At 41.0% G+C, this 24927-nt stretch overlaps 1 protein-coding gene across 2 annotated transcripts in view; it reads right to left on the minus strand.

Annotated features, from left to right (window-relative positions):
• The window catches only part of ANGPT1 (angiopoietin 1), a 368410-nt gene extending 355106 nt beyond the window's left edge, over window positions 1-13304 (minus strand). Inside the window, exon 1 of one of the 2 annotated variants that reach the window (XM_056522583.1) lies at window positions 11252-11399. Coding sequence is in view for 1 of the 2 variants with exons in the window: in XM_056522582.1 (XP_056378557.1) it covers window positions 12403-12711 (309 nt within the window). In the remaining variant the exon portion in view is untranslated. Of the gene's footprint in view, window positions 1-11251; window positions 11400-12402 lie in introns of those variants that run through there. The other variant, XM_056522582.1, reaches the window with a different exon arrangement.
• Between the last annotated feature and the right edge of the window lie 11623 nt (window positions 13305-24927).

A 24927-nucleotide genomic window follows, 5' to 3' on the forward strand; every position in this document is an offset into this window, starting at 1 on the left:
CATGCCAGACCATTGGTGGAAACAAAAGACAACAAATCCTCTTTGAGACGACTTTCTATATTTGCAATGAAAAATTGTCTTCAACTAGGGTGGTCATCTCAAAGAAGATGTCATCATTCATAGTGTGTGGTGGGAGTGAAAATCTGTCATCCCTCAACATGCTTGAATGTTCTCTTCCCAGACAATTACCATCAAGTTAGGGGGTCACTGTATATATTAGATGGTTGGCCAATTTCACTGAAAATGGTTAAGCCAACATTAATCTATGTTAAATCAAATTTTTTATGGCTAACTTTAGGAACATTTCAGACCATTGGTGGACACAAAAGACAACAAATCTTTTAGGGGTGGTTATCTTAAAGGGGTACTCCACCGAAAAACATCCGGAACATGGAAGCTTGGAGTTTCTGCATTTGTAACGTCAAACCATGCCCCCTCCTTTCATGTCTATGGGAGGGGGCGTGATGGCTAGACATGAATGGAGGGGTCTTGGCGACTGTAGTTGCCAGTCATCTGGTATGGAGCAGAGTTCGCTCCATACACGGATGACTGTGGTGCCACACCAGAGATCACTGGGATCCCCATGATAGGACATCTTATCCCCTATCCTTTGATTAGGGGATAAGATGTTTTTCAGCGGAGTACCCCTTTAAAGAAGATGGTCAGCATTCATAGTGTGTGGTGGAAGTAGAAAATCTGGTCTGGTGGTCTTATGGAGACATTTCTCTACATATATTATGGAAGTTGTGTATTGGTCTAAGATTAGATAGTTCTGGGCCATTGCATTTTTATGATGGTCATTAAAGGATGATCGACTATCCACAGATGTTTAGGACTTATGGTAGGAGCATCTCAATGGTTTACATAGTTGACTTAAAATCTGTCATCACTCTACATGCTTGATTGTTCTCTTCCCAGACATCTATCATCAAAGGAAAGTTGGAGGTCACTGTATGCATTAGATGGTTGGCCAATTTCTCTGAAATTGGTTTGACCAACTGTAATCTATGTTCAATCTAATGTTTATGGCCCCCTTTAGTAACATGCTAAACCACTGATGGAAACAAAGGACAACACATCCTCGTTGAGACGACTGGGCAAGTTTGCAATTTAAAACGGTCTGCAAGTGGGGTGGTCAACTTAAAGAAGATGGTCAGCATTCATAGTGTGTGGTTAAAGTGAAAATCTGTCATCAATGTACATGCTTGATCATTCTCTCCCTGAATATCTACTATCAAGGGAAAGTTGAAGGCCACTATATTAGATGGTTGGCCAGTTTCCCTGAAATTGGTTCGGTCAACTTTAATCTAGGTCCAATCTAATTTTTATGGCCCACTTTAGGAGCATGCCAGACCACTTGTGGAAACAGGACAACAAATTCTCGTTGAGACAACCACTCAATAAAAAATGGTCTTCAAGTCATCTCAAAGAAGATGGTCAGCATTCATAGTGTATGGTGAAAGTGAAAAACTGGTCTGGTGGTCTTATGGAGACATTTTTCTACATATATTATGGAACCATAAAATTTTTATGACAGTCATTAGAGATGATCCACTATCCACAGATGTTTAGGACTATGGTAGGAGCATCTCAATGGTTAGCATTGTTGTCTTGCAGTCATGTGATTCTGGGTAAGAACTTGACCAGCACAGTGTAAAGTAAAATGTTTTAAATATGATTGTCTTTTTCTTTTCTTTCGAGGGGGATACTTCTACTCTCTGGTTTCTTTGTAAATTACTTCTATTAAAAATTCTTAATCCTTCCAGTATTTACTAGCGGCTTAATACTGCAGAGGAAATTCTTTTCTATTTTGGATTTATTTTCTGTCTGTCCACAGAGCTCTCTGCTGACACCTCTGTCCATGTCACCGGTGCCCGGCCCCTCGGAAGATCGGCTTCTATCTGCGCTGAATTGCACTGGAAAGTTAAACAGATTTGTAAATTACTCCTATTAAAAAATCTTAATCCTTCCAATAGTTATTAGCGTCTGAAGTTAAGTTGTTGTTTTCTGTCTAACTGCTCTCTGATGACTCACGTCTCGGGACGTGACATCATCATTGAGCAGTTAGACAGAAAACTTCCGAAGCTAATAACTATTGGAAGGATTAAGATTTTTTAATAGAAGTAATTTACAAATCTGCTTAACTTACCGGAGCCAGTTGATATATATAAAAAAAAGGTTTTGCCTGGAATACCCTTTTAAAGGTTTCTATCATATGCCATCACATCATGGAAAAAAAAATACCTCTAATATTTCAATTTTGATCTGTTACTTTGGATTTCTTAGGTTGGGTTCACATATGTCCGGCATACGGCATACGACATACATATTGACGTAACTGATGCCACAACCGATGACAGCTTGCCGTCAGTTGTGTGGCACTCAGCAAGCTGCTTTCCCCTGTCCGGTGCCCTCCGGTGTGTCTAACCATCCGGCGTCAAAACTGAGACGCTGGATGTTTGTAAACTGTACCATTCAAATGAATGGGATCAGTTCTAGCAGCAGTTTCCCTCCGGTGCATGCCGGAGGAAAACTGTGCCGGACACCGGACATATGTGAACCCAGACTAAAACAGTTGTCAGTAGTGAACAAAACTTTAGGATACCACAGTATTACAGCTCAGTCATAGGCACTTCATTTGAGCTGGCACAATTACACCATTAAACCTACAGTACCTGTGTAGGACATTTGTGTTGGATCGTAGAGCAGTATCGAGGTCAGTCATTTTTGTAGGTTCCACTCCTGGTTCTGCCAAGAGGATTCCACTAATGCACTGGTCAAAAAAATAAAGGGAACACTTAAACAACACAATGTAACTCCATGTCAATCACACTTCTGTGAAATCACGCTGTCCACTCAGGAAGCAACACTGATTGACAATCAATTTCACATGCTGTTGTGCAAATGGAACAGACAACAGGTGGAAATTATAGGCAATTAGCAAGACACCCCCAATAAAGTAGTGGTTCTGCAGGTGGTGACCACGGACCACTTCTCCGTTCCTATGCTTCCTGGCTGATGTTTTGGTCACTTTTGAATGCTGGCGGTGCTTTCACTCTAGTGGTAGCATGAGACGGAGTCTACAACCCACACAAGTGGCTCAGGTAGTGCAGCTCATCCAGGATGGCACATCAATGCGAGCTGTGGCAAGAAGGTTTGCTGTGTCTGTCAGCGTAGTGTCCAGAGCACGGAGGCGTTACCAGGAGACAGGCCAGTACATTAGGAGATGTGGAGAAGGCCGTAGAAAAGCATCAACCCAGCAGCAGGACCGCAGAGGAGCAGGAGGAGCATTGCCAGAGCCCGGAAAAATTACCTCCAGCAGGCCACAAATGTGCATGTGTCCACTCAAGCGGTCAGAAACAGACTCCATAAGGATGGTATGAGGGTCTGAAGTCCACAGGTGGGGGTTGTGCTTACAGCCCAACACCGTGCAGGACATTTGACATTTGTCAGAGAACACCAAGATTGACAAATTTGCCACTGGCGCCCTGTGCTCTTCACAGATGAAAGCAGATTCACACTGTGCACATGTGACATGTGACAGAGTCTGGAGACGCCGCGGAGAACGTACTGCTGCCTGCAACATCCTCCAGCATGACCGGTTTGGTGGTGGGTCAGCAATGGTGTGGGGTGGCATTTCTTTGGGTGCTTGCCAGATGTAGCCTGACTGCCATTAGGTACCGAGATGAGATCCTCAGACCCCTTGTGAGACCATATGCTGGTGCGATTGGCCCTGGGTTCCTCCTAATGCAAGACAATGCTAGACCTCACACGGCCGGAGTGTGTCAGCAGTTCCTGAAATAGGAAGGTATTGATGCTATGGACTGGCTTCCCCAGACCTGAATCCGACTGAACACATCTGGGACATCATGTCTCGCTCTATCCACCAATGCCATGTTGCACCACAGACATCCATGAGTTGGCGGATGCTTTAGTCCAGGTATGGGAGGACATCCCTCAGGAGACCATCCGCCACCTCATCAGGAACATGCCCAGACGTTGTAGGGAGGTCATACGGGCATGTGGAGGCCACACACACTACTGAGCCTCATTTTGACTTGTTTTAAGGACATTACATAAAGTTGAATCAGCCTGTAGTGCGGTTTTCCACATTGATTTTGAGTGTGACTCCATATCCAGACCTCCATGGGTTGATAAATTTGATTTCCATTGATAATTTTTGGGTGATTTTGTTGTCAGCGCATTCAACTATGTAAAGACGAAAGTATTTCATACGATTAGTTCATTCATTCAGATCTAGGATGTGTTAGTGTTCCCTTTATTTTTTTGAGCAGTGTAGAATGTACAAGATATTTCTTTTGACAGAGTTCGGAGTTCAGAATTCCAGTTTCCTGCAGTGGAAATTCAGCAGTGTGCACACAGTGCATCAGAATCCCATTGCAAAAAAAAAGGGAGGCTGCTGCACCAGTAATTTCTGAGCACACACTTTCATGGGACTCTGGCTCTTATCACGGCCAGAAAAAGCAGCAAAGTTACGTGAAACAGCCTGTTGCCTCCGTGATTTACCCTGCATATACAACACCCCTCAGCCGACTGCTATTGATGTATCATTATAAGATTATAAGTTATCTGCAATAAAACAAAGCAATTGAGATATTCCTTGGTGAGTGCTCCGATTTTCTTTATTTATTACTTACTGCATTGGAAAGGTTACTCACTGCTGTTAAAGGGGTACTCCGCCCCTAAACATCTTATCACCTATCCAAAGGATAAGGGATTAGATGTATGCGGGGGTCCCACCGCTGGGGACCCCCACAATCTCGGCTGCAGCATCCCAGACGTCCGTTGCCAGATGACTGGCTATGCAGGACGGAGGCTCGTGACGTCACGGCCATGCCCCCTCAATGCAAGTCTATGGGAGGGGGCATGACAGCCGTCACGCCCCCTCCCATAGACTTGCATTGAGGGGGCGTGACCGCGACATCACGAGTGGGGCACGACGTTGACATCAGGAGCCTCCGGCGCTACAACCGACGCTCTAAACGAACGCCGGGTGCAGCAGGGAGATCGCAGGGGTCCCCATCGGCGGGACCCTAGTGATCAGACACCTTATTCCCCTATCCTTTGGATAGGGGATAAGATGTCTAGGGGCGGAGTACCCCTTTAACATTAAAAGAAGTCGGCTTAGGGAATGTGCGCGATTGAAGCTTTTGTGTCAGCTGTGCCATGGTTAAAACCCTTTTCTTTTGTTTGATAATTACACATGATACATATATATATATATATATATATATATATATATATATCACGCTCATATCATGTAACAGATAGTGAAACATTGTTTCCATTTTGAGAACAATGTAATCAACCAACTGGTTCCTCAATGTGATTTTGATTTGATATCTGACTGTCAAAATACAAGTCGAAGTGCCAACAACAATCTGCCCGATGCCTGGTGGTGTCCTGAGAGCTGACGTTTCCAGACACCGCGGGGCTCAGCATGGAACCGATTCCAACAGCATTATATACACTGCAGATAAAGCTTGATGTAAAATGAACTGACAATCCCATCACCCAGCGTCCAACCAGCAAGCAATCTATTATGTTCCAAGTGGCGAGGTGGTGGCTATCCCCTAAAAGCGCCGCGCACCATTAGCTATCAGGATAACGTAAACAATTCCATTTACTGTGCTGCCAAATATTCACTTCATGTCATTACAGAACTGTGGAACAGTATAAACACCTCGGCACAGTCCCTTCCCATGGTGCGTTCCTTGAAGTGCCAGTCAGGCAATGTTGTGTCAGTTTTCATCACGCCGGCTTATAAACACAAGCGGACAGATCAAACGCTATTAACCCCCGGTGGATCATTTTCAATTCATAACAAGTCAGATGGAGGTTTTCATTATACGGGGCTTAGACACAACAACACACGGTTAATGCAAATCAAGCTCCGTGTATGATGACAATTGAGAAGGGTGAAGCTCCAGCTGTGGGGGTTCAACCCTGTCACTTTGAAGCCCTTTTTATTTTATTAAAAAATCTCAAATGCCTACAGAGCCAAAAACTCGAAAAAATGGAATAATAATCTGGGTTGGAATTCATCCTTTTTGGAATCCTGAAAGGCAAAGATGTCTAGTTATACAACGGGGGAGGATATATCCGTGCATAACTAGACAGATTTTTTTCAGAAAGTTAGGTGGAAAATAAATATATAATACTGACTATATTGGCTAATCCAGCTTTACCATAAAAACAAATAACATATGCAGTATATGGCTGAAAACGATATATGCTAAATCTTTGCTAAGCTATAACAGGCAGATAGATAGATAGATAGATAGATAAATAGATAGATATGTGATAGATAGATATGAGATAGATAGATAGATGATAGACAGATAGATAGATATGAGATAGATAGATAGATATGAGATAGATAGATAGATAGATAGATATGAGATAGATAGATATGAGATAGATAGATAGATATGAGATAGATAGATAGATAGATATGAGATAGATAGATAGATAGATATGAGATAGATAGATGATAGACAGATAGATAGATATGAGATAGATAGATCTGAGATAGATAGATCGATATGAGATAGATAGATAGATAGATATGAGAGAAATAGATACATAGAAAGTTGATAATGTAACAAATACTAACAGGTCACTAGACTGTAGTTCCAGACTTCACCTATAGAAGCCATCTTCCTAGTTCCTAATAATGGTTCCTCGTACTCAGATACCCCCAGGTCTTAAAGGGGTATTCCAGGAAAAAAACATTTTTTTTTATATATATCACCTGACTCTAGAAAGTTAAACAGATTTGTAAATGACAACTATAAAAATAATCTTCATCCTTCCAATAATTATCAGCTGCTGAAGTTGAGTTGTTCTTTTCTGTCTGGCAACAGTGCTCTCTGCTGACATCTCTGCTTGTCTCGGGAACTGCACAGAGTAGAAGAGGTTTGCTATGGGGATTTCCTTCTACTCTGGACAGTTCCCGAGACAGGTGTCATCAGAGAGCACTTAGACAGAAAAGAACAACTCAACTTCAGCAGCTCATAAGTACTGAAAGGATTAAGATTTTTTTAATAGAAGTAATTTACAAATCTGTAAGTTTCTGGAGACAGTTGATATATATATATATATATATATATATATATATATATATATATATATAAAGTTTTTCCCTGGATAACCCCTTTAATGGTAGAGCAGGATAGGAAGACTCACCAGTAAATGCACAATAAATACAAACAAGCTTGTCAAAAGTGAGAAATAATGAGCACTAATCATCATAATAATCGTGGCTGATAGGAACAGTAATGTTTTCAGGCTGGTGGAGCAACCACTGTCTGATGATGGCTACAGTGAACAGGAACAGAGATCGCACAGCTACTTTCTTAGGATGATTGTCAATTAGAGATGAGCGAACTTACAGTAACTTCGATTCATCACAAACTTCTCGGCTCGGCGGTTCCTGACTTTTCCTGCATAAATTAGTTCAGCTTTCCGGTGCTCCGGTGGGCTGGAAAAGGTGGATACATTCCTAGGAAAGAGTCTCCTAGGACTGTATCCACCTTTTCCAGCCCACCAGAGCACCTGAAAGCTGTACTAATTTATGCAGGAAGTGTCATCAACTGTCGAGCCGAGAAGTTCGTGACAAATCAAATTTACTGTAAGTTCGCTCATCTCTATTGTCAATGATGGGGGTAGTAGTACTTGCAAAGTGATTTACGAAAACAACGAACGTGAAAAAATCTCAACAACTAAAATACTGACCACCAACACCATACAGAAACTATTCAGACAACATACAGAGACACAGAGACAGAGAGAACAGTCAGACTGAAAAACAGAGCAAAATCACCAGAACCTGCACAGAGGAAGATGGTTATTAAAACAGCATTGGGAGGCACAAGCTACTCCAGCAGCCACAAACTACTAAAATCCGGCATGGATCCATTGCTCCTGCTGCCAGCAAGTACTGGAGGTAATGGCAGGTGTTAATCTACACGTGTAACAGATAGAAGATTGATAGATGAATAAGCAAATATATAGATGAATAAGTAGATATGACATAGATAATAGATTAGATAGGCAGATAAATATATGTTAAATTAATAGACAGAACGACTACTATATAAAAAGAAAAAAAAAAGAAATATAAGTAATGATGAAAATGAATATAGAAAATAAATAATAAGAGTTGTTATTATGTAAATTATGCTTAACAGTGAATCCCCCCCCCCCCACTAAGGGTTAAACTCTACACCCCAGCCCCCCCCCCCCCCCCCCCCAGCCATGCGGAGTATAATCTGGATACAGTTAATTTTAAGGGTCAAATGTGTCCTTTAAAAATTCACAGATGCAAAGGCGAGAGGGAAAGCAAATATTTTCTTAACATGTTGGGTCAGCTTGTGATATCATGGGGGGCTCTGATCGGTTGCTGTTCTGCTGTATCTGGCGGCCATTGTCCCTATGTCAGTGTTTCCCAACCAGGGTGCCTCCAGCAGTTGCAAAACTACAACTCCCAGCATGCCCGGACAGCCTTCCTAGCCTGTATATAGTCTTCTCCTCCCTGTATGTGCAGTGACAGGTCTTATCTATAGACTATAATAACCTGCCATCATTCCCCCTGAGCAGTCAGTCAGGTCAGCGCTGGTACATGGACTGTTTCCTACCATCAGACCTGTGTATATAGACATGTTATCCCCATATACATTAGCATTGTAGTGTAGGAGGCCTCTACACATATGTAATCTGTTAGGTACTATATATAATGATTTGTGTAGCTGCAGGCATGTCATTGCTGTAATAGCTTTGACGCCTGCCCCTGCATGTTTTACCGTATGGTCTGCAGGTTACACTCAGCTATGGTTACTAGTGGCCACTAGGGACCTACTGAGATTTCTGTTTTGTATGTTAAAAACTTACACATCTAAGAACATGGCTGTAAACTTAAAGGGGTATTCCAGGCCAAAACTTTTTTTTATATATATATCAACTGGCTCCGGAAAATTAAACAGATTTGTAAATTACTTCTATAAAAAAATCTTAATCCTTCCAATAGTTATTAGCTTCTGAAGTTTTCTGTCTAACTGCTCAGTGATGATGTCACGTCCCGGGAGCTGTGCATGATGGGAGAATATCGCCATAGGAACTGCCCAGCTCCCGGGACGTGAGTCATCATTGAGCAGTTAGACAGAAAACGACAACTCAACTTCAGAAGCTAATAACTATTGAAAGGATTAAGATTTTTTAATAGAAGTAATTTACAAATCTGTTTAACTTTCCGGAGCCAATTGATATATATATAAAAAAAGTTTTGGCCTGGAATACCCCTTTAAGTTTACAGCCATGTTCTTAGATGTGTAAGTTTTTAACATACAAAACAGAAATCTCAGTAGGTCCCTAGTGGCCACTAGTAACCATAGCTGAGTGTAACCTGCAGACCATACGGTAAAACATGCAGGGTCAGGCGTCAAAGCTATTACAGCAATGACATGCCTGCAGCTACACAAATCATTATATATAGTACCTAACAGCTTACATATGTGTAGAGGCCTCCTACACTACAATGCTAATGTATATGGGGATAACATGTCTGTATACACAGGTCTGATGGTAGGAAACAGTCCATGTACCAGCGCTGACCTGACTGACTGCTCAGGGGGAATGATGGCAGGTTATTATAGTCTATAGATAAGACCTGTCACTGCACATACAGGGAGGAGAAGACTATATACAGGCTAGGCTATCAGGTGCGATAGATACTGTAGATAGATAGATAGATAGATAGATAGATAGATAGATATGAGAGAGAGAGAGAGATGATAGATAGATATGAGATAGATATAGACAGACAGCTAGATAGATATGAGATAGATATAGACAGATAGATAGACACGAGATGATAGATATGAGGTGATAGATAGATAGATAGATATCAGATAGATAGATAGATATGAGAGAGATAGATAGATATGAGATAGATAGATAGATAGATAGATATAGACAGATAGATAGACACGAGATGATGGATATGAGATGATAGATAGATATCAGATAGATAGATATGAGAGAGATAGATAGATATGAGATAGATATAGACAGACAGCTAGATAGATATGAGATAGATATAGACAGATAGATAGACACGAGATGATAGATATGAGATGATAGATAGATATCAGATAGATAGATAAATAGATATGAGAGAGCTAGATATGAGATAGATAGATAGATATAGACAGATAGACACGAGATGATAGATATGAGATGATAGATAGATAGATATCAGCTAGATAGATAGATAGATAGATAGATAGATATGAGATAGATATGAGATATATATGAGATTGATAGATAGATATGAGATTGATAGATATGAGATGGATAGATAGATAGATATGAGATACATAGATATGAGATGAATAGATAAATAATAGGTAGATAGATAATAGGTAGATAGATAGATAGATATGAGATAGATAGATATGAGATAGATAGATAGATAGATATGAGATAGATAGATATTAGATAGAAAGATAGATAGATAGATAGATAGATAGATAGATAGATAGATATGAGATAGATAATAGATAGATAGATAGATATGAGATGGGATATGAGATTATCCATAGAATCACAAATGGGGAGAAAAACTAAATCTGGGATAAATAAATAGATAGATAGATATATAGATTACTACTATATATATATATATATATATATATATATATATATATATATATATATATGGTGAGCAAAGCACTTCAATGTATTCATTTTCTGCACTATAGCTGTATAGCATTTCATGTTTTATCTGTATCTTTCTGCTAGCAGTGTTCTGCTGTATTCTCCTGTTTATATATAATAGATAGATAGATAGATAGATTACTACTATATATATATATATATATATATATATATATATATATATATATATATCTCATAGATAGATAGATCTAATTTCAGAAAGCATGGCTCTCCAGTCCAGTGCAGTACCTCAGATATCATACTGTACCATGTGCTATACCAGACGGCAAACACTGCTCTGCTACATTCATCTACAGACACAGACTGTATTGTTGTAGTAACATATTGCAGAAGTGACGTACGTAAAAGATAATATCCAAACCCCACACCTAGAGGCTGCTCCAGGTGGGGGTGCAAAACCCTATTTGAAGCACCCTCCCTAAAACTTCACTTTTATTTCAAATGCATATTAAAATGTAATTGGGGTGTACAGAAAAAGATGTCGCTAACTTACGAGGACTGTTGGACACTGTACATTGCTACAGCCAATGTTGGTGCTATATCCTCAGATTTTGTTTAGCTATTCTCTATTGTCTTCTGTGAAGCATCAGATGACATTCTCCATCAGGACTCCTCTCTAGTCGAGATTTATCAAAACCTGTCCAGAGGGGAAGTTGCCCAGTTGCCCATAGCAACCAATCAGATCGCTTCTTTCATTTTTCAGAGGCCTTGTTAGAAATGAAAGAAGCGATCTGATCGGTTGCTATGGGCAACTCTGCAACTTTCCTCAGCACAAGTTTTGATAAATCTCCCCCTATGCCTCTAGTAGTACATATTGGGGGGAGATTTATCAAAACCTGTGCAGAGGAAAAGTTGCCCAGTTGCCCATAGCAACCAATCAGATCGCTTCTTTCCTTTTTCAGAGGCCTTTTCAAAAATGAAAGCAGCGATCTGATTGGTTGCTATGGGCAACTGGGCAACTTTTCCTCTGGGCAGGTTTTGATCAATCTCCCCCCATTGTGTTTCATGCCTTAACCCCATAGATATTAGTGAGCACCATGGAATGCGGTGGTCTGAAACTGTGGCCCTCCAGATGTTGCAAAACTTCAACTCCCAGCATGCCCAGACAGCCAACGGCTGTCTGGGCATGCTGGGAGTTGAAGTTTTGCAACATCTGGAGGGCCACAGTTTCAGACCCCTGAGGTGACGCCTCCGATCTCAGCTGATCCAGTGCAGCCCTGACCCGAAAAGCTTCTGTCCCCTTTAATTCTGCTGCCATTATTAAACGTTCCAGTACTGATCAGCCTGAGATCACAATGAGCCCCCTTCATCCACCTCCGGCTCATACACGAGTCTTCCCAAAGGTTACCTCCTGCCCTGATCCTGTGCCCCAGGTATGTTTGGTGACATTTGCCGCTCTATATATAGAGATAAGACATTATTTATAATCGCTGCTCCTCCCGGAGTCACTCCTGGTGCACCCCTCCAAACTCCAAGCATAAGACACACAGTAACCATCAAGTGAAACCCAAGACCGGTCGAAGAAACAAAACTTCAAAACGCTGTTATCCCGTCTCCTTCGCACTATTATTAGCAAAATAAGAAAGCATTCCAAACCTTCTTAAAGGTGCAGCTCCACGTCCGAAAATGAGTGGGGTCACTTACTTTTTGCAGCCACTGAGTGTAATTTTCCATCACATGTTCCAGATGTTGGATTTTCTGGGACGGGAAATCCTGATTCATTGGCGGTTCGTCCCTCTGCAGAGAGTTGGTGTTGTACTGGTCGGTGGCGGCGGCGGTGGTGCCCTCGCGACAATTCCCATCATGTTCCGGGAGGATGAAGGTGTAGGTGCACTGCCCGTGCTGGATGCGGTTGTATCGTCTCCCATTGCCGTCCGTCCCTTTCCTCTGCGCGTTTCCCTCTACGCTCGCCATCAACGCGAGGCAAAGGGCGAAGAAAATTCCAGATGCCATCCCGTTGCAGAATTCCTTAAAATATTCGGTATATGTAGGTGAAGTTTCCTCGAAAGGCAGAAGAGGAGAAGTGGTGGGGAAGTTGTCCAGCTGCACAATTTGGATTTCACCCTTGTGATGTCTTCAGCTCCAATAGATATATTATATTTAGTGCCGAGAAGCCCACCATCTATTGTCTATTCCTCATTTGCAGTCTAAAGATTAACCAGTCGGCTGCACACATAGGAAAGCCCCCCGTTTCCCTTCGCCTGCGCTCCCGGCTGCAGCAGATCTGTTATTTCCACTCAGACCCTCAGAGTTTCATTAAGGCATTCAAGCTGGAAGCAGCAGCCTAAGAGATGGCTTGACAGGAATTCGAGTGCGCCCCTATGCAAAGCATAGCTGGTGGTTTTAGATATCAGTTTACAAAGTGGCTGCATGCATGACCTCAATCAGGCTTATTCTACACAACAACTAACAGCCCCAGACAAGCTGAAGAATAAGGCAGTTTGTCCTTGTCAGCGGATTCAATCCTAAAGACTTTTGCGCTTTTTTCTGTAGGATTTCTTTTATTTTATAATTTCCCTTTTCTTTTTTTTGCTCTGTGCAGGTACCTGAGAAGCCTATGGGGGCGAAGCCAGAGACACAATGGAAGGGAAGGTGACGCCTTTATTGGCTTAATGACTCAATGAAGAGATTCCTGGGATTTGTTTTACCACAATCGATAAATCCTTTTGTGGGGATTGGACGGCGAGACAATGACAGGCGCAACGTATATATATATATATCTATTTGGGGCACGCGGGTCGTGTAGATTAGGAGGGTACAGACAGGTGCTCTGAGAACTATTGGTTTTGCAGACAATGAGGGCGGTTGGGCGACATTGCTGCAGTGCACTAACAGCGCAGAAGGGAGGCAGAGATTGTTATTATTATTATTATTATTAAGTAGTAGTAGTAATAATAATAATAATAACAATAATAATAATAATAATTATTATTATTATCATTATTATTATTAAATTGCTATTATTATTATTATTATTATTAGTAGTAGTAGTAGTAGTAGTAATGATAATAATAAGTATTATTATTATTATTACTATTATTATTATCATTATTATTATTAAATAGTTATTATTATTATCATTATTAAATTATTATTATTATCATTAGTATTATTAAATTATTATTAAATTATTATTATTATTATTATCGTTATTATTATTATTATTATTATTATTGTTGTTGTTGTTGTTATTATTATTAAAAAATTATTATAATTTATTCATTTATTTATAACACTCTTGATTCCAGAGCTCAGTTTTAGAGAGGAGCGAAGTTACAGTACTTCAAATCTGCATGTACCTCGCGGCTCAGCGGTTGCTGACTTTGGCCTACATAAATCAGTTCAGCTTTTAGGTGCTCCGGTGGGCTGGAAACGGTGGTTACAGTCTTAGGAGACTGGTGCCAGAAAGTTAAACAGATTTGTAAATTATTTCTGTAAAAAAAAAAAAATCTTAATCGTTCCAGTACTTATCAGCTGCTATATGCTCCACAGGAAGTTCTTTTCTTTTTTAATGTACTTTCTGTCTGACCACAGTGCTCTCTGCTGACACCTCTGTCCATGTCGGGTACTATCCAGAGTAGGAGCAAATCCCCATAGCAAACCTCTCCTGCTCTGGACCGTTCCTGACATGGACAGAGATGTCAGGAGAGAGCACTGTGGTTAGACAGAAAGGAAATTCAAAAAGAAAATAACTTCCTCTGTAGTATACAGCAGCTAATAAGTACTGGAAGGATTAAGTTTTTTTTTTACTAGAAGTAATTTACAAATCTGAATAACTTTCTGGCATCAGTTGATTAAAAATAATAATAATATTTTTTTTCAGCGGAGTAGCCCTTTAAATTACACAAACGTGAAGCAGTGTTAATAACAGAATTATATAGAGGGAAAAAGGGGATCTGCCTGCAATAGCTTACAATCTACAAGGGAAGCAGAGGGAGGCAATGGGTGAGGGGGACAGCTGGGTTCATGACCCTACATTTGGAAAACTCTGGCATCAATGACACTTCTTCATCAGTTCTGGAATCTTAGATGTTCTTGGTTATTAGAAAGGTGTGTGCTGATACATAAAGGGCTAGAGAATCTTAAAGGGGTGCTCCGGTGGAAAACTTATTATTTTTTATTATTTTTTTTAATCAACTGGTGCCAGAAAGTTAAACAGATTTGTAAATTACTTCTATTAAATAATCTTAATCTTTCCAGTACTTATTAGCTGCTGAATACTACAGAGGAAATAATTTTCTTTTTGGGATACAGTGCTCTCTGTTGACATCATGACCACAGTGCTCTCTGCTGACATCATGACCACAGTGCTCTCTGCTGACATCATGACCACAGTGCTCTCTGCTGACATCATGACCACAGTGCTCTCTGCTGACACCTATCAAAGGCTTAAGAAAAAATACTGCAATATCCTTTAACATATTCTCAATGGAGCCTTCTATCAGGTAGTAATGGTCTAAAGTAAAGAGCCCCGTTAAAGGGGTACTCTGGTGGAAAACTTTTTTTTTTTTAAACACCTGGTGCCAGTAATTTAAACAGATTTGTAAATTACTTCTATTAAAAAATCTTAATCCTTCCAGTACTTATTAGCCGCTGAATACTACAGAGGACCTTCTTTTCTTTTTGGAAAACAGAGCTCTCTGCTGACATCAAGAGCACAGTGCTCTCTGCTGACACATCTGTACATTTTAGCAACTGGTTAGAGCAGCATATGTTTTCTCTGGGGATTTTCTCCTACTCTGGACAGTTCCTAAAATGGACAGAGGTGTCAGCAGAGAGCACTGTGGTCAGGCAGAAAGGAAATTTAAAAAGAAAATAACTTCCTGTGGATCATACAGCAGCTGATAAATACTGGAAGAATTAACATTTTTAAATAGAAGTAATTTACAAATCTGTTTAACTTTCTGGCACCAGTTGATTTAAATAAAAAAAAATGTTTTCCAGTGGAGTACCCCTTTAACAAGTTGAAAAGTAAGTTCTGTAGACAGTATAAAGCGGTATTTCCCAACCAGGGTGCCTCCAGCTCTTGCAAAACTAAAACTCCCAGCATGCCCGGACAGCCGTTGGCTGTCCGGGCATGCTAGGAGTTGTAGTTTTGCAACAGCTGGAGGCATCCTGGTTGGGAAACACTGGTATAAAGTCAAGGTGCCCTGAAGGGAAGGGTTTTAGTTTCTATCCATACTTCTACATGCAGCACCACACACATTTTGCTACATTTTAGTACATGGAAAATATGATTTTCCATTTATTTATTGCTCAGCTTTGATTTTCTTCTAGTGAATGTTTTCATCAATGTGTTTTCAATTCATTACATTTGCAGCGTATATTTATTTTACATTCCCTAGAGATGTCAATGGGAAAAATGTATGGAGATTAGAATGGTAAATGAGTTTCATTACGTTATTCACAGACGTTATCTGTGTGGGTTCTTCTACAGTAATAGAACACTATACACATCTGGTCATGTGACCTGAAATGCGCAGATCATTTAACAGCTCCTTCATACATTTGATATCGGGATTGCTGCACATTGCAGTTCCATTTGAGTTTTTGCTGCCACCTACAGTAAAAATATGATGAAACCATGATGAGCATCAAATCTTTTATCCAAAATTGCTCATGATGGTCATTTCAGTGGGAGTAGTGGGGTTACTGGGCACCGGTAGACACAAATTGTCCATAAAGGGGTTTATCGACTTTTAGGGGAGAGGAAAAGTTGACCAGTTTCCCTTAGCAACCAATCAGATCGCTTCATTCATTTTTAACAAGGTCTCTAAAAAATGAAAGACGCGATCTGATTGGTTGCTATGGGCAACTCAGCAACTTTTCTTCTGGACATGTTTTGATAAATCTCCACCTTAGAGATTAGTAGTTATTAAAATAAACTTCACCGGTCGTCTCTGACATACTTTGTTGACAATGTTAAAGGGGTTATCCAGTAAAAAAAAACTTTTTTTTATATATCAACTGGCTCCAGGAAGTTAAACAGATTTGTAAATTACTTCTATAAAAAAATCTTAATCCTTTCAGTACTTATGAGCTGCTGAAGTTGAGTTGTTCTTTTCTGTCTAAGTGCTCTCTGTTGACACCTGTCTCAGGAACTGTCCAGAGTAGAAGCAAATCCCCATAGCAAACCTCTCCTACTCTGTGCAGTTCCCAAGACAAGCAGAGATGTACAGCAGAGAGCCCTTTTTGCCAGACAGAAAAGAACAACTCAACTTCAGCAGCTGATAATTATTGGAAGGATTAATATTTTTTAATAGAAGTAATTTACAAATCTGTCTAATTTTCTGGAGCCAGTTGAGATATAAAACAATATACTTTCCTGGAATACCCCTTTAAGTGATGACATGTTGTTCATATGGACAATGTGCAAAAACATCCCTGTGGTTATCATGTCCCACTGGCAACACGGAAGGAACATCATAGAATGTAGAAAAATGAAACCTGTGTTAGGAATAGTAGAGAATTAAATTTATACCCATAGACTGTCTCTTTAGGAATGGCATCAGCCACCAGGGCCAATAGGGCTTGTGGCGGCCAATTTTAATCTAAATAAAACATACAATGCATTGTCAAGCCAAAAGTAAAGTAGAGGGTGGGGGTGGGAATGGGCATTGGGACTCTCCTACCCAAGGACCCATGTACACTTGGAAGGAATGTAGAAAACCAATGAAATCTGTGCCTGGAATAGCGAAGTCATACCCTTAAAATCCTGTGAGGGTTTATCAGGGTTCACATTAGTCACCAGGCAAACATGTCTAGATGCCAGAGCCAGTAGGGCTTGTGGTGGCCCATGCCAATCAGGATAAACATACAATGAACTTGTCCAGCCAAAGACAAGGTAAATGGTGGGTGAGGGGAATGGGCATTTTGACTCTCATACCCAAGGTGCCACGTACACTTGGAGCCAGCTGTGGCCATCTTGAACGAGATTGAGGGTCTTGTTCAAGGATGATAGCTTTTGACACCCCCCCCCCCCCCCTTCATTTTGTTGTCCCTGTTTACAAAGCTCTTAACCAGTCCCAATATTATCCAACAAAAGTGATTTACTAACTGCCTGAAATAACTCGGCCGAGAGTCATTTTTCACCCTCGGGAAACCATTCATCTCCTGTGACTGAAATGACACCTTTTAGCAAATCCATCTCATTGTGTCTGTAAATGACTGTGCAGAACCTATAAAAGCTGTTATTGTTTATGGGTTCATGGATGAGTACATAGAAGCGCGTTCTCCTATCGTTCCCCTCTTCTGATTCTCAGAGTTGTGTTTGTTCAGCGCAGGATATTTGGTTTATGTTCTACGAGGACAGACAATCTCTCTTCTTTTAGTCTGAGCCTCCAGCCATCAGCCCAGCGACAGATGATGGATGAGGAGGCTGTGGCGTACGGAGTCCTTGTGAGGAAACCTATTAGATGAGGAGACCCCCTTGTGGTGTTTCTCAGGAAAGCACTTGAGCTCCTCCATTTAGTCCTTCTATTTTAGACCTGACACAGGACATTGCTTGTTTGTCTTTTTTTGGGGAAATGCAGGGCTGCTTTTACTTTGGGACCTTCAGCTCTTTCGCTCATTTATCACTGGTCAAGAAAACTCCAAACACATTACTTAAATAATTATCCTTCAATGGAAAGAAAGTCCTGTCACCAGAGTCAAAGCGTTACCATCATCAGCCTGGAACCAGAATCAACTGACCCCCATGTAAATAATGGCGACCTGCGATTTAACAGATTTTCACAACTTACTTTGTCCGAAATATCGACCACGTTGTTAATGCGACCAGCAGAGGAGGAAATACCACAGTATTTGTTTTACTTGCACATTGTTTTCTTAGACAAAGTAAACTCCATTCAATCATTGTTTTAATTTGGGGTTTTAACTTTCACCATCTATAGGGTTATTGCGAAATAACAGATATCTTCATCCATAATACATTGAACCCTTATCCAACCCTTATCCCTAACCCCCCTTAGGGCCCATTCACATGGCCAAATTTCTCTTTGTTTTAAATGTATTCTCGACCTTATAAACTACATCGAAAATCAATTTATTAAACTTGGAAACAAACTCTGAAGTAACAGTCTCCTTATTATGTAATGTATATATATATATATATATATATATATATATATATATATATAACATGTGTATGTATGTATGTTTGTATGTGTGTATGTTCCAGCATAACTTCCAAATGGCTGTAGATCTTTTAATGAAACTTGGTACACGTTACTTAAAATATATGGAAAGGTACGGTGGAAGAACTGAACCTATTCATGGAAGATCTCAACAGAAATGATCAGAACATCAAACTTACTTTCAAGTACGGACGGACAAACATGGACTTCCTAGATGTTACATTTAAGGTAGATGATAGTGGGGTCATACAGTCGGATCTATACAGGAAAAGTACGGCCACTAACTCACTTCTTCATGCCAATTCCTCCCATCCTAGGAAACTCATTCAGAGTATCCCTATTGGTCAATTCCTACGCATACGTCGCATTTGTTCGACTGAAGAATCGTTTGAGAAAAGAGCAAGAGAATTAAGTCAAAGATTCCGTGACCGTGGCTATGAAGAACATGCTATCCGGAGAGCCTATTTCAGAGCCAAAGCTGCTAACCGGAACACGCTACTCCAAACTCGACCCAAGAACAACAAGGATGATCAGGTGAGGTTCATCACCACATTCCATACACAATCTAATGAAGTGAGAAATGCATTGGGCAAATACTGGGATCTACTGACGGTGGACCCTATCCTCAAATTGTATATCCAGAAGTATCCATCTGTCACATATAGAAGATCTATGAATCTTCGAGATAATCTGGTACATAGCCACTATACAGGACCCTCTATGACAGTGATACCTGACAATAAGGGCCCACGTTGGGGCTGTAAATCATGTGGCAAATGTGTGGCATGTAAAAATGTGGCTGATGATACCCATTTTCTTGACTCTAGTGGCGAACAGAACTTCAGGATTACACATAATATCACATGTAACACTGTCGGAGTTATCTACCATGCAACATGTCCCTGTGGACTTATTTACATTGGCATGACCACGAGAGAGTTCCGAAGACGTATTAGGGAACATGTTCTAGGCATAGCAGCCGCCAGTAATCAAGAGGATTTATCCAGTCTTACCGTCATTCCCAGACACTTCAAGACACACCATAACAGTGATCCCACAGGATTCAGGTTCAGAGGAATAGATAGGATCTTCATCAGTCCCAGAGGAGGTGAGTGGAGAAAATTGTTGGCACAACGGGAAATCAGATGGATTGTGAAACTTAAAACCATGCAACCTGCCGGACTCAATGACTATATTAGTTATGCCCCCTTCATATAACCATCACACGTGTATTCTGTATTTTTGGTCTGCTCCCAGTCGTTTATTTCTGGTTTTATAGGTTTTTAATAATCTTATTTTAATTTTTATTTCCTTCTCTCTTTTGTCTCTTATTCTCTTTATTTCTAGAGTTCCATGCTGGATGGGCACCATTTCCCACTGGACTGTTCATTGTACAATGCACCCCATATCTTCTTGCCGCCAATATGTTTACTAATCAGCAACCGAGCCATGTATTATTTGCGCCTAGGCGGCATCCACTATCTGCATTTGCACTTTTTTGTATGTGTCTAGATGCATTGATTCTTCATGCACCCTTACAGATTTTAATATTATATTTTTTTATATATATATATGTGTGTACATGTATTCGTTTCTCTATAGAATAATTCATCTACAATTTTTTATTTTATATATATAGAGAATTTCTTTATATATATTTTTTTAAATATATTTATATTTCAATAATGAATTGTTTACTATTCATTCACTATTGATGTGGTTTAATACCACATTCTATTACTTGTCCACTATGCTGTGTGATGTTATATTCACATTAACACATGGCACTTATCTCACCTTCACATAGCCACACATAGTCTATATTACACTCACATTATCCGTACACCACGTTCACTTATGGCACTTATCTCACCTTCACATAGTCACACACAGTCTATAGTACATTCACATTATCCTTAGACCACGTTCACTCTCTTCACTCACATTCGACTGACATACACTTTATCTAGTCACATCCAGTCATTGGCTACACACATTATAATTAATTTTCTTTACACAGCAATCACCTCAGGTAGGTATTAACTTGTTAATATTTAATATTTTGTATGGTGCACCTGTTGTTCACTGTTTTTTCACCTGCACTGCATGTTCCACTTCAGCACTATTTGCACTCTTCACTTTGTCTAAGTTCGGTCTGAACACACATGCGCATGCGCCTCGCGCTATGTTTTGCTTCCATCCTCCCGGCGCTCATTATTGACACACAGGACTTTGTTTACCTCCGCGTCATCACACGGGCGTGTCTCCGGTCATGTGACCGATACGATCACATGGCTGCAGTCACTTCCGGGATCGCGCGGCACCATTATGGCGCTAGTTTTTCATTCCTTTGAACTAGGTATGGCTTTGCATATTACCACTTCCTCTAGGCGGTAGATAACGATCGGTGCATTTGTATGTCTTTCATGGTCACTAGTTAGGGATAGGTCAGTCCACCATATAAATAGAATACCTGTATCCAGGAATAGCCACGCCCCCTGACGAAGCGCATTGGCGTGAAACGTGCGTTGGGGTAGGTGCAGGTAACTACATGGCTTGGTTGTGGTAATATACCTCTGTAATTCTTTCTGACTGCTGTTGCATTTGTACTCAAATATTGAACTTTATTGCATGGTCTGCATCTTTTCATGTGAGTCCCTTGTTTATGCAACGTTTGTCAGTGTTCTTTGCATTCATATACCCCTTACCTTGAGCCTGTATGTTTCTGCCTTTTCTTCCAGCTGTGTACACTGTGCTTTTTAATTGCTATGATGCATTTTTTTATTCTCAATAAATAAACTTTTGTAATGTTTCATACATCGTTGTTGCTGACGCTTTTGTTGTTGGTGTTGAATTTTCCCTGTCGGTGGCCTCGGCAACATATTCTTTGTTATATTGCCTTATAGGTGACACTACTTAAAATATATGTAAACTAAAAATATAGTAGTTACGTTAACCCTAACCCATCCCCATTTGTTAGGGTGTTTTTTTTCTTCTCTCAACTATCTGGCAGGTGCAGAGAATAGTTAGTGTGGGAGACGGGATGAGAGGATGAGAGATAAGTGCAGGATATGAGGATGGGATATGAAGACAAGATATTATGACGGCTTGCTCTTTCTGAGTGTTGCTGTGTAAGAGGGGGCGTGAAAGAGGAGTTTCAAAAACTGTGATTATCTGTTGTGCGGAGTGAATCTGTGGAGTGGGTGCAACTGCCTATAGCCCACATTCATATTTTGGGTAAGTTTTTCTCTTTTGCACATAGTGGGATAACTGTTAGAGTTTAAACACCCTTTTTCATTTTTTTTTTTTTTTTTTTCTCTGTTCCACCTCTAGGGGGAGGAGGAGTAGATTGGGTACAGGTGTATAAATCTTAGCTTGGGACTCTTATTGAGAGCTTGCTCTTTCTGAGTGTTGCTGTGTAAGAGGGGGCGTGAAAGAGGAGTTTCAAAAACTGGAGTTTGAAAGCAGGAGGTTGAGATCGCTGTGAGTTTTAATTTTTGAACCCACAAGGTCTACAAAAAATTTTCAGTGTAATTTTGACTGTCTGTTTTTTCCTATACATTTGTGAAATCCCCATAATTAGATGGCCTCCATGTTGGAAAATGCAGTCCAATGTACATCCTGTTCAATGTATGCAATCCTTGAACAACAGTTTGAGGGTGCATATTGTTGTGCGAGATGTGTGCTAGTTGTCCGTTTGGAAGCCCAGATCCTGCATCTAGAGGGGCGACTGGCAACAATGAGAAGAATTAACACCATGGAGAGGAGTCTCCTGCTCACTGAGCAGGCACTCTCGGGAATAGAGGTGGGGGAGGACAGTGGGACGGAGTTGCAGGACAGTCAGGCAGTTAGCTGGGTTACAGTTAGAAAGAGGGGTAGGGGAAAAAGTGTCAGGGAGGCTAGTCCTGAACTGGCACACCCCAACAAGTTTGCCCGCTTGGCAGATGTGGGGGATGCCATTACAGAGCTAGCAGAACTGCAGTAGGATACCGCCTCTGACCGCCAGGGGGGTGTCTGCTCCAGTAAGAAGGGAGGGAGGAGTACAGGGCAGGCCAGACAGGTACTAGTGGTGGGGGACTCAATTATTAGGGGGACAGACAGGGCAATCTGTCACAAAGACCGGGATCGCCGAACAGTGTGTTGTCTGCCTGGCGCACGAGTTCGGCACATCGCGGATCGGGTTGACAGGTTGTTGGGCGGGGCTGGAGAGAACCCAGCAGTCATGGTACATATTGGCACCAATGACAAAGTAAGGGGTAGGTGGAGTGTCCTTAAAAATGATTTCAGGGACTTAGGCCGCAAGCTTAAGGCAAGGACCTCCAAGGTAGTCTTTTCTGAAATACTACCAGTAACACGAGCTGCACCAGAGAGGCAGCGGGAGATCAGGGAGGTAAACAAGTGGCTCAGAAGCTGGTGTAGGAAGGAAGGGTTTGGGTTCATGGAGAACTGGGCTGACTTCGCTGTCGGTTACCGGCTCTACCGTAGGGATGGGCTGCACCTCAATGGGGAGGGTGCAGCTTTGCTTGGGGAGAAGATGGCTAGAAGGGTGGAGGAGTGTTTAACCCCTTAAGGACACATGACGTACTGGAACGTCATGTGTCCACTCCCGATCTATAACGCGGGGCCACGGCGTGGCCCCGCGTCATAGCGGTTCGGGCCCGGCCTCTAACAACGGCCGGGACCCGTGGCTAATAGCGCGCGGCATTGATCGCTGTGCCGCGCGCTATTAACCCTTTAGACGCGGCGTTCAAAGTTGAACGCCGCGTCTAAAGTGAAACCGAAAGCATGCCGGCTAGCTCAGTGGGCTGTTCGGGATAGCCGCGGTGAAATCGCGGCATCCCGAACAGCTGACAGGACAGCGGGAGGGCCCCTACCTGCCTCCTCGCTGTCCGATCGCCGAATGACTGCTCAGTGCCTGAGATCCAGGCATGAGCAGTCATGCGGCAGAATCATCGATCACTGGTTTCTTATGAGAAACCAGTGATCAATGTAAAAGATCAGTGTGTGCAGTGTTATAGGTCCCTATGGGACCTATAACACTGCAAAAAAAAAGTGCAAAAAAAAAGTGAATAAACATCATTTAACCCCTTCCCTATTAAAAGTTTGAATCACCCCCCTTTTCCCATAAAAGAAAAAACACAGTGTAAATAAAAATAAAAATAAACATAAATGGTATCGCCGCGTGCGGAAATGTCCGAATTATAAAAATATATCATTAATTAAACCGCTCGGTCAATGGCGTGCGCGCAAAAAAATTCCAAAGTCCAAAATAGTGCATTTTTGGTCACTTTTTATATCATGAAAAAATGAATAAAAAGCGATCAATAAGTCCTATCAGTGCAAAAATGATACCGTTAAAAACTTCAGATCACGGCGCAAAAAATGAGCCCTCATACCGCCCCATACACGGAAAAATAAAAAAGTTATAGGGGTCAGAAGATGACAATTTTAAACGTATAAATTTTTCTGCATGAAGTTATGATTTTTTCCAGAAGTGCGACAAATTCAAACCTGTATAAGTAGGGTATAATTTTAATCATATGGACCTACAGAATAAAGGTAAGGTGTCATTTTTACCGAAAAATGTACTACGTAGAAACGGAAGCCCCCAAAAGTTACAAAATGGCGTTTTTTTTTTTCAATTTTGTCTCACAATGATTTTTTTTCCCGTTTCACCGTAGATTTTTGGGCACAATGACTGACGTCATTACAAAGTAGAATTGGTGGTGCAAAAAATAAGCCATCATATGGATTTTTAGGTGCAAAATTGAAAGAGTTATGATTTTTTAAAGGCAAGGAGCAAAAAACGAAAATGCAAAAACGGAAAAACCCCCGGTCCTTAAGGGGTTAAACTAGGGACTTGGGGGGAGGGAACCTACAGCAAAGAGGGGGAAGATAGTGTAGATAGAGAGGTGGGAATTATAAATGTACCTGGGGGTGGAGCGGAGGGAGGGGTTAGAATAGTTAATAGGATTAGGCTTCATAGGAAAATAAAACTTACACCCTTGAATCCCATTAACCCCAATAACATAAA

This window comes from Hyla sarda, chromosome 5, assembly GCF_029499605.1.
Source record: "Hyla sarda isolate aHylSar1 chromosome 5, aHylSar1.hap1, whole genome shotgun sequence".
In the NCBI taxonomy this organism is placed as follows: Eukaryota; Metazoa; Chordata; class Amphibia; order Anura; family Hylidae; genus Hyla; species Hyla sarda.